Source organism: Haematobia irritans, chromosome 4, assembly GCF_050003625.1.
Source record: "Haematobia irritans isolate KBUSLIRL chromosome 4, ASM5000362v1, whole genome shotgun sequence".
Taxonomy (NCBI): domain Eukaryota; kingdom Metazoa; phylum Arthropoda; class Insecta; order Diptera; family Muscidae; genus Haematobia; species Haematobia irritans.
This window is the reverse complement of record NC_134400.1, coordinates 41,833,312-41,844,890: the sequence shown is the minus strand read 5'-3', so window position 1 is coordinate 41,844,890 and position 11,579 is coordinate 41,833,312. Positions and strand designations below refer to the sequence as shown.

At 33.2% G+C, this 11,579-nt stretch overlaps 2 protein-coding genes across 2 annotated transcripts; one reads left to right on the top strand and one right to left on the bottom strand.

The window, feature by feature from the left end:
• Positions 1–379: 379 nt before the first annotated feature.
• On the top strand, positions 380–2,089 carry LOC142235156 (uncharacterized). The gene is made up of 2 exons (XM_075306413.1): positions 380–686; positions 750–2,089. Exons 1-2 carry the CDS (start codon positions 503–505, stop codon positions 1,889–1,891), a joined length of 1,326 nt encoding a protein of 441 aa, XP_075162528.1. The 5' UTR covers positions 380–502; the 3' UTR covers positions 1,892–2,089.
• Positions 2,090–2,816: 727 nt separating this feature from the next.
• Positions 2,817–4,498, bottom strand: RpL10Ab (ribosomal protein L10Ab). The gene is made up of 3 exons (XM_075304409.1): positions 4,399–4,498; positions 3,886–4,041; positions 2,817–3,418 (listed from the first exon to the last, which is right to left on the bottom strand). The coding sequence occupies exons 1-3, from the start codon at positions 4,401–4,403 to the stop codon at positions 2,926–2,928; spliced, it is 654 nt and encodes a 217-aa protein (XP_075160524.1). The 5' UTR covers positions 4,404–4,498; the 3' UTR covers positions 2,817–2,925.
• Positions 4,499–11,579: the final 7,081 nt, after the last annotated feature.

The window sequence follows — 11,579 nt, the reverse complement described above, 5'->3', positions numbered from 1 at the left end:
GTATTTTTTGTTAAAATGTTTAACTTTCAACCCAAAATCCATCAGTATCATGTTTCTATAATAGCTTTGCAACCATTTAGCTCAGAAAATGTAAATGAAATGAAAATTTGATTGTAAGTTTGGTTGTACAACTAATCTCATTACCATTCGGATTACCTCAAATCGATTTTATAATGGATAATTGTCCGCCGCCGAATAGACGAATTTATATCGGCTTAGTCATCAAGCCGCCGCCGCCGGAGGCAAAAAATTAGTGTCAACCGCCGCCGGCAAAAATGGGTCGGCTTCATTCTCTGCTACCATTACTAGGTGAGTGTTAAACGTCCCTGTTCTGTCTGATTGGCAGCACTTTCTGTTCTTGTTTACATCAGCTGTTCGAAATTGTAATTTGTTGTTGTAATTGTAAAGGGCCAACATATTTCCCTTGTATACTTCTGGAAATAATTTTAAACTCCAATTAAATAAAATAAAGGACATTTTGTGGCATTCATACAGTTTTACAATGAATCTTGAAAGCATGCTGCAAAATACCCAAAGACAAATTTCTGATTGGGAAATTAGATCAAGTTCAAATCATTTCAAAGCGAACGTAGTACGTGCTTTGACCCTATTAAAACTCCACATACAAAATTATCAACGTATTGTCGTAACAAAACGAAGGAGAGCATTGCAGCGACGCCGGAAACGTAAAATGGATCTTAGAAACCTATTTATACAAATGATGAATGACGTACACATTCAATTTGCAGAAATTATTCCTTTATGTGCAGAACCATCCGCTCTTATGGAAATTGTCAAAGAGAAGACCGATAAAATGTTCCGGCAGTGGGAAGACAATAATATATCAAACGGCGACGATATTACCAAGGATCAATTTAATTTCTTTGAGGATATTGTAAAGCATTTCACAGAAAAACAGTGGAACGATACATTTCACATGACCAGGACTACATATAATTTGATTCGAAATTCCTTGGAGGAGGCTTTTGTCGATAATGATAGTCAAGCAGAAAGTCTGATAGCAATGTGTATTTATGCTATGGCCACAGGAACAAATTTTCAATCAGTGGGCTTAATATTTAACAAGCCACAAACATATGTACAAACATCGTTGTATAGATTTTTAGAGGCAATGATAGAGCAATTTGAAGACCAGTATATCTCAATGCCCCATACACAAACTGAAGCCGATAAAGTCTGTCAAGCTTTCTCTAGAGCATCACATATGCCTCCTTGTTGTTTGGGAGTGTTATGCACTTTTGAATTACCCAACTATAGAAATGAGACTGGTTCTGATTCCAAGGCTTACGATACAGATCGTGTTATTGTACAAACTTTAATAGATGATCGTTTGCTATTCCGCAAAGTTGAAGTTGAGCACCAATCAGAGCCAACCATGTTTCTTAATACATCCAATGAGATTTCCCGCTTCAATGGGGTCAAAGTTGGCCAAGAAATATTGCAACGCTTCGTTGTGGGTCCTCCAATGTATCCCTTGCGCAGCTGGCTTATGCAAAAATACGAAAACCCTTGTGACCATAATGAACATGAGTTCAATAGAGCTCTCAGTCATTTGAATGTATTTAGAGAATTGGCTCTAAACCGACTCTTTGGACGATGGCAAATACTATCTTCTTCAGAATTTTTGGAGCCTGAATCAAGGAGTTTATTGGCCAAGGTTTGCTGCATTTTACATAATATTATGGAGAGTAATGGCGATGTTTATTGCGAGGATTGGAGCGATAACATTGATTTAAGTAAATATCAATACAACATGGATGTCAAGGAGCATATCGAAAGCGTTAGTCATGCACGAGCAGCCTGCGAAACTCGAAATCTGATTGCCCGTTTAATGCTGGGTGATAAAGATGACATGGAAAAAACTGTATAAGGATCCACATATTTTTATTTTGGCCGGTATTTGTGTATAGTTATAATAAATTTTTACTAAAATTAAGAAGAAAGCGGTTTTTATAAATCACCATAGTATTATCCCTTATTATTTATTGTAGTAATATAATTTTGAGGCATTCCAGATTTGAAATTTTGACCATGAGTTTTGAAAATAAAGAACAAATCTTTACTATAATTTTTGCGAAAAAGAGAAATAAAATATTGACAAAATTTTCTATAGAAATAAAATTTTGGCAAAATTTTCTATAGAAATAAAATTTTGACAAAATTTTCTATAGAAATAAAGTTTTGACAAAATTTTCTATAGAAATTAAATTTTGACAAAATTTTCTAAGAAACAAAATTTTGACAAAATTTTCTATAGAAATAAAAATTTGACAGCTTTTTTTTATAGAAATAAAATTTTATCAAAACTTTCGACAAATAAAATTTTGACAAAATTATCTCTAGCAACAAAATTTTCTATAAAAATATTTTTGCAAAATTTTCCATAGAAATAAAAATTTTACATATTCTATAGAAATAAAATTTAAAAAAAAAATTCTAAAAATAAGATTTTGACACAATTTTCTATGGAAATAAATTGTTGACAAAATTTTCTATAAAATGATTATCTCTAGCAATAAAATTTTAGACATTTTCTATAAAAATAAAATTTTTGACAAAATTTTCTATAGAAATAAAATTTTGACAAAATTTTCTATAGAAATAAAATTTTGACAAGATTTTCTATAGAGAAAAATTTTAACAAAATTTTCTATAGAAATAAATTTTTGAAAAAAAAAAAAATTCTATAGAAATAAAATTTTGACAGAATTTTGGACCGCCCTCCTTGTGTTTTCGAGGATTTTTCCTATAGCCGCCCAACTCCCTCCCCCTCAATGACAAACAACAAAACGATATAGGCTTTAAAATTTTCTAGCTGAATTTATTTTTACATTTTTCTCAAAGATCTTCCAATGTAAAAAAATACGTCACAAAAATTCTAAAACGAATATTTAGAGCACTGCTTTAGTACAAGCGTTGGGGTGGGCCCATGGATGACTTGATGTGCAATGAGCGGACGTTTTGCCAGTTCTTCTTCAACAAAGAGACCAAGAAATTAATGGACAAATGGATATTTTGTACCAACTCATCGGGTTCCATGTTGACATGACCGACGGCAACAGACAAACACAACACTTTCTTCATTTGGAACTTGATGGTAGATTTGACTTCTTCAATCTTACCCATCATGGATTCTTGATGGGACAAAAGACCAGGGAACTTGCCAGCCTTGTTCAAACCGGGACCCAAGAGACGGGGAATTTGTTTGATCAAGGATTCAGAAGCCAAGAAAGCATCATAGGACTTGGCCAATTTCTTGACCAACTTCTTGTTCTTATTCAATTTCTTCAAAGCTTCAGCATCCATGCATTCCACATTGTTGGCTTTAGCTTCATCACAATGCTGTTGATCACCCAAGACGCATACCTTCATTTTTGGGCGGGGGATGTGCTTCAATCTGGAAGATGAAAACAAAAAAAAACAGAAATTATTACATATTACTACACCATATTAATAAAAATTCTTCAATGTCTGTTGAAATCAGTGGAAAATACTCCACATAAAAACCAAAAGGCTCTTATGGTTTTCGGTTAATACATGCATATTATAAATAACATCACTTTCGTTTTTCAAGCCCTGGACTCCAAATCAAACTTTTGCTTTCGATTAATAAAACTTACACTTAACCCCTCCAAAAATTGTTTGGACAGAACGGGCAGCGTAGTTAAAAGTTTACATCGATTAATTAAAGGGAAATTATGGGTCGGCTTGTTAGGTTTCTAAGAAACCTGCCAGAGCCTACTCAGTTTGATTTTAAGACCCTGAGTACAGGTCCGCCAAGTGAATGACACTTGACTTCCTGCAGACCAATCACCCAACGGCGGATGTTAAGTCATACAGGTATTTTACTCATCTTCAACATACTTGACGGTGCCGGAGAAACGCTTGTCCTTTTGGGGATCGTAGTTCTTCAAACCGATTTGTAATTCCACGGTTTCCAAGAAACCACGCTTCTTCTTCTTGGAGAAATCCAAAGTAGCATTGACGCTCTCATAAAGCGTATCACGGGAAACCTTTGAACTGTAAAAGACAAGAAAATATACATGTGATTAATTTTCTTAGACTTGTAAATCGATAAAAAAAAAACTGATTATTGGTAAAATTTGTTAAATTTTATCTTTTCGAATCACAAAATCACATTTAGTAATTCATTTTTAAATTGTGATAAAATCTTTTATTCTAGCAATCACTTCCAAACTTAAAGTGGATATTGACAGTCCCATAAAGCTGGTTTGTAATTGCAAATTTATAAGAATATTACGAAAATATTAAATATCCTACAAAAGTGCTTCATAACTGATTGTAAAATTTTATTAAAACCAACTGATGCTCAAGATATTTTACGATTTTATTAAAGGCAAATTGAAGACCACTTACGCCATGACTGCTCTTGTCAAAAGTTTTACCAGAAAGAAATATTCTTGTCACAGTAGCTGGCACTTCATATTGGAGAGAAGTGGAGAGTTGTCTGTTGTGGAGATATTACAGATTTGTATTTCGGCCAATGTTGGCAATAGAGTTGCCACGCCTTATTTAGAAAAATTTGCTGAAAGAAAGTCGCAAAGAAATTACCAACAATTTGTCATATGCGCCGTCCAGGTTTTATTCGGACGGAATGTCTGTGTTTGTAAAGAATATTATGCGCTTAACACACTATCAGTTATTCCGGACGACAGTGCTCGTGTCGAACATATTCCATATACTGTTCACATTATAAGTTAACCCTTGTGTATGTGATAACACTGGAAGCGATACCAGCGTGATGAGGTCCCGTGGGATCTACAATAAAAAAGGATTGTAGAGAGGTTATCCCTACGATATTTTTCGATCATTTACTGTAGGTGGACTCTTCGACATTAAACATTTGGTTGTAAATATAGAGTTTTATTTAATTTTTAATAGGATAGAGATAATGTTAAAATTTTTGATTAGTATACTAGTGGCCCTGATGTTTGACGCAGGCGTGGTACCTATTAGTATCCTTATACGTACCAAGCAACAATATATTGTTTTTGTAGTTGAATGTTCTTAACAAACTGGATTTTTGAAGGAAAAACAATACGATTTTTTTAGTGGCGTTCGTTTTGCTCGCAGTATTATGTGCACAGTGGTTGTTTCAAACTTGGTCCAAATTGAGGCACATCTTGCCAAATTCCAGGAGCCGATAGGTCTGGAAAATGTATAGAAATATAAAAACTTATTTCGACCACGATTTCCATGAAGTTCAAATAACTTTTTTGCACTTTTACTCTCACTATATTGGATATATCAACGAAAGACATAAAATTATGTACTACCAAGCAACGAAACCAATGGAAACTTCAAAAATGACAAATTCTTCCAAATAACGGTATTTTCTGAAAGGATATTAGTGTTATTAATTGTTCCAAATCCGAAAATCGCAATATCTTTACACTGCTTTTTAAACTGTGCTAAAACCACTACCCAATAAACACAAACGTTTGAAAAATGCTAAATTTCAACAATTTTTCAAACAAAGGATTAGGGTAATATTCAAGTTGAGAAATTGTTGAGAAAATCGCGTTCTCAACAAAAAACAGACATTACCCTCAACAGTGAAATTCAACACATTAGCAATAATGTCTCAAGTGTTATCCTCAAATTGAAATGCATCGCTACTCAATAATTTGTCAAACAATTTTCGATGCGAGTCAAATTCAAAATTAACATCGTTGCAAATACTTTTCAACCTAAATTTGTATGAATGATATCCCCACTTCAAATTGAAAGTCAAAGCCAAAATTCTATGAATTTTGTATAATTTATTCATTTTCATCAAAATAAAATATATAATAATACACTACACTACATACTACACTACAATACCAATTGACAAATAATAATCTTATTAAACATATTAACAAATAAGAACAGAAAACAAAAACAAAACAAACAACAAAACTTTAAATATCTTAAACATTATTAGTAAACACTTTTGAATTGATAATTCGATTTCCTTTTGGTGTCATAAAACAGACCGCGTGTTAGAATTGATTTCCAGCAGAAGGAATTCACAAAATATCCATTTTAAACTGATAATAGCATATGAATTAAACTGACGATGTGATGCACATTTTCATCCAGAAGTTGTTGATTTCAACAATTTGTTGTTTTTAACAATTTTAATTGGTTGCACTTGTAATGTTTCTGGAAACTTTTTCTTGTCGATAAGACACTCATTTTTCATTGGTCAGATTCTTAATGTTTGCAAGAATGTAGCATCCAAAGATGTTAGTTTTCTGCAAAGAGATTTAAATTTAGTGACTTCTCTAAAGTGTTGATTTAATTTTTCATATTGACGTACCAATTATTAAAACTATTTGAAGCAGTTCCAGTTAATTGTCCACCATTTTTTCATCGGTCACCTTTTTAATGTTTTCAAGAACGTAGAATCCATAATTTTAATTTTCTGCAAAGAGATATACATTTAGTGACTTCCTTAAAGTTTTATTTTATTTTTTATTTTCACTTACCTATTTTTATAAACTATTTGGTTATTTGTCTAAAATTTTCCATTTTTTTAATTTCTTGCAATTGACCACGAACTTCGTTGCACAAATAAGTATTGAAAACCACATGGTTTTTTCGTTGCATTTTAGGGTAGTGTTTTGTCAAAGTTTTCTCATATTATCTTCAACACCTTTTCAAAGATTTCGTCAACATTTTGGCAAATTGGAAGTAATTCGCAAACAATTTGAAGATGTATTGAAGATGAGCTATTTCAAGTCGAGTTAAATTTATGTTGAAAATTATATTTACCCTCAAACTGAAAAGTTGTTGCATTTGAAAAACGCTCATCCTGTGTTTATTGGGTAATGTAATTAGTAATAGGTCCCATTGGACCTCATCACGCAGAATCACACTAAACTTTTTCAAATACCCATAAAAACCGATTTAATGATTCAATCACATAAAAATTTAAAGTTTTCAACTTAAAACACTTCAGTACAAGAAGTCATAAACCATCAAGCTGAAATTCATATAAAAGATAAAGTTATGTATGAATAAAAATCAACAAGTATATACGGCCGTAAGTTCGGACAGGCCGAAGCTTATGTACCCTCCATCATGGATTGCGTAGAAACTTCTTCTAAACACTGCCATCCACAATCGAATTACTTAAGTTGCGGTAACGCTTGCCGATGGCAAGGTATCTTAAAACCTCCTAACACCATCTTCTAAATTGTATGTAAGTCCATTCGAGGTATATATTAAATCAAAAAAGATCGATCCAATACCTATATAATTCAGTTTGACAAAGTAGACAAAAAATTTTCAACAGAAATAAAATTTTAACAAAATTTTCTATAGAAATAAAATATTCACAAAATTTTCTATAGAAATAAAAATTTTGACAAAATATTCTATAGAAAGAAAATTTTGACAAGAATTTCTACAGAAATAAAATTTTAACAAAATTTTCTATAGAAATAAACTTTTGACAAAATTTTCTATAGAAATAAAATCTTGGTAGATTATTTGTGGCTCGAGTGGCAGCCATGATTATGAACCGAATAAAATTTGAACAAAATTTTCTATAGAAATAAAATTTTGACAAAATTTTCTATAGAAATAAAATTTTGAAAATGATGAAAATTTTATTATGAACCGAATAAAATTTTAACAAAATTTTCTCTAGAAATAAAATTTTTACAAAATTTTCTATAGAAATAAAATGTTGACAAAATTTTCTATAGAAATAAAATTTTGGTAGATTATTTTTGGCTCTAGTGGCAACCATGATTATGAACCGATATGGACCAATTTTTGTGTGATTGGACCAATTTTGGTATGGTTGTTAGCGACCATATACTAACACCACGTTCCTAATTTGGACCGGATCGGATGAATTTTGCTCCTCCAAGAGGCTCCGGAGGTCAAATCTGGAGAACGTTTTATATGGGGGCTATATATAATTATGGACCGATATGGACAAATTCTGGCACGGTTGTTAAAGATCATATACTAACACCATGTTCCAAATAACAACCGGCTTGGATGAAATTTGCTTCTCTTGGAGACTTCGCAAGCCAAATCTGGGGATCGGTTTATATGGGGGCTATATATAATTATGAACCGATGTGGACCAATTTTTGCATGATTGTTATGCACTTTACAGACTATCAGTTATTCCGGACGGAATGTCGGTGTTTGTAAAGAATCTTGCAGTGTGTCGTATCGATACGACTTGTCGGCGATGACTAAATAATCGGTAAATGTGTTATCGATCCCATAAACATGCAGCATTATGCGCTTTACAGACTATCAGTTATTCCGGACGACAGTGATCGTGTCGAACATATCCCATATATTGTGCACACTATAAGTTAAGTCCGAAGGCATAATCGATACTGCTGCATGTTTATGGGATCGATAACACATTTACCGATTATTTAGTCATCGCCGACAAGTCGTATCGATACGACACACTGCAAGATTCTTTACAAACACCGACATTCCGTCCGGAATAACTGATAGTCTGTAAAGTGCATTAGAGACCATATACCAACACCATGTACCAAATTTCAGCCGGATCGGATGAAATATGCTTCTTTTAGAGGCTCCACAAGCCAAATCTGGGGATCGGTTTATATGGGGGCTATATATAATTAAGGACCGATATGGACCAATTTTTGATTGGTTGTTAGAGACCATATACCAACATCATGTACCAAATTTCAGCCGAATCGGATGAAATTTTCTTCTCTATGCGGCTCCGCAAGCCAAATCTGGGGATCGGTTTATATGGGGGCTATATATAATTATGGACCAATTTTTGCATGGTTGTTAGAGACCATATACCAACACCATGTACCAAATTTCAGCCGGATCGGATGAAATTTGCTTCTCTTTTAGGCTCTGCAAGCCAAATCTGGGGATCGGTTTATATGGGGGCTATATATAATTATGGACCGATGTGGACCAATTTTTGCATGGTTGTTAGAGACCATATACCAACACCATGTACCAAATTTCAGCCGGATCGGATGAAATTTGCTTCTGTTTTAGGCTCCGCAAGCCAAATCTGGGGATCGGTTTATATGGGGGCTATATATAATTATGGACCGATGTGGACCAATTTTTGCATGATTGTTAGAGACCATATGCCAACACCATGTACCAAATTGCAGCCGGATCGGATGAAATATGCTTCTGTTAGAGGCTCCACAAGCCAAATCTGAGGGTCCCTTTATATGGGGGCTATACGTAAAAGTGGACCGATATGGCCCATTTTCAATACCATCCGACCTACATCGATAACAACTACTTGTGCCATGTTTCAAGTCGATAACTTGTTTCGTTCGGAAGTCAGCGTGATTTCAACAGACGGACGGACGGACGGACGGACATGCTCAGATCGACTCAGAATTTCACCACGACCCGGAATATATATACTTTATGCGGTCTTAGAGCAATATATCGATGTGTTACAAACGGAATGACAAAGTTAATATACCCCCATCCTATGATGGAGGGTATAAAAAGGTCCAGCGGGACCTCATCACGCACAGAAGGGTTAAGTCCGAAGGCATAATCGATACTGCTGCATGTTTATGGGATCGATAACACATTTTCCGATTATTTAGTCATCGCCGACAAGTCGTATCGATCCAACACACTGTAATGCGCTTTACAGACTATCAGTTATTCCGGACGACAGTGCTCGTGTCGAGCATATCCCATATATTGTGCACATTATCAGTTAAGTTCGAATGCATAATCGATACTGCTGCATGTTTATGGAATCGATAACACATTTACCGATTATTTAGTGATCGCCGACATGTCGTATCGATCCGACACATTGTAAGATTCTTTATAAATACCGACATTCCGTCCGGAATAACTGATAGTCTGTAAAGCGCATAAACCAGGAATCGATAACAACGTCCTAACGAAAGTTTCATTTCATTTGTTATCAATGTATTTCTAACGGGTATTATATTTGTATTATATCGTGTATAATTTCAAAATATTTATTATGGACGAATAAAAGTTTGCGAAAATTCCTGTTACATGCCAATAATACAGTTTTGCTATATTTCATACGGGAGCAAACTAAACGTAGTCGATAACAACGTCTCAGGGACTCAATGTATTTGTTATGGGTAGTACATACCGGGCTTGAGGGGATCGACAACAACTCCTCACGAAATATTCATAAAAAGCAATACATTTCTTATGGGTAGCTGAAATTTCTCACACCGGACTTTATGTATATCAGATATTTCGCTGAAGGTGCCTATCAGACTTTAGCAATTTTAATACAATGTAAAACGTAATTCCCATCTCTGAACAACTAAATATTTTGATATTTTTAGATATCTTACGTTGTTCAGAGACTACATTAGATAATAAATATTATTTATGTTGAATTCTTTGAATGGCATATTTTATGATTATGTTTGAAAGATGCTAATGAAAATGCTATAGAAATCAAATTTCTGTCGAGTTCCCGAATGGGGCAAGACGATTCGTTTAAATGTTTAATCATTAATTGTTGGGTGATTATTTTTGTTTTTCATTTATATGTTCTATATATAAATACATACCATTTAAGTCATATAATTGAGTTATTTCTATACAAATAAGATTTTGACAAAATTTTCTATAGAAGTAAAAATTTTGACAAAATTTTCTCTAGAACTAAAATTTTGACAACATTTTCTATAGAACTAAAATTTTGACCAAATATCCTATAGACCAAAAATTTTGAAAAAATGTTCTATAGAAATAAAATATTGACAAAATTTTCTATAGGAATAAAATTTTGACAAAATTTTCTATAAAAATAAGATTTTGACAAAATTTTGTATTGACATTTTTTATCAAAATAGCAATAAAATGTTGACAAAAAATAAAATCCAATTTTGACAAAATTTTCCAAAAGAAAAAATTTAACAAAACTTTCTGAAGAAATAAATTTTTGCAAAATAATAGTTTTTTTGGTAGTCTCCTGCTAGCATTTCAAAGTTCCATTTCATCCTCATCGCTAATGCTATGTTCCCACTGACTCGTTTTCCTCATTCGTTTTTCCAAAACACTTCACCGTTCACACCGAGTTGAGATGTTTTAGTTTGACAGTTACCATGGAAACTAGAAATTCACATATATGCAACGTATGTTCAAATAATTACCGCGAGCGCAAAGGGAAAAAATGTTATGTAATTTTCACATGTCCATGTTCTTCAAAGCCTTCGTTTATTCCATTTTTTCTATGAAATTTATATCAATAATTTGACATATATTTTGAAATGGGTATATTATTCGGGGTATATTCCAAATTAGGTGGGTTCACATTCTAAAATTGATGTGTTTTTGAGGAAAACTTGTGTGTTTGGTCTTGATTTTTTATATTCATTAAAATGGATTATTAAAGAAAAGTAATCGTGAAAAAATGACGATTTTAGCGGCAAAACTCGAACTTAATACCCACCTTAACACATGATTTGTTCGACTAAAACATTCTTGAAATTCAATAAAATCGTGTTTTTGACTATGGCTTTTATAAAATCGATATTTTCTTCCCGCATGAA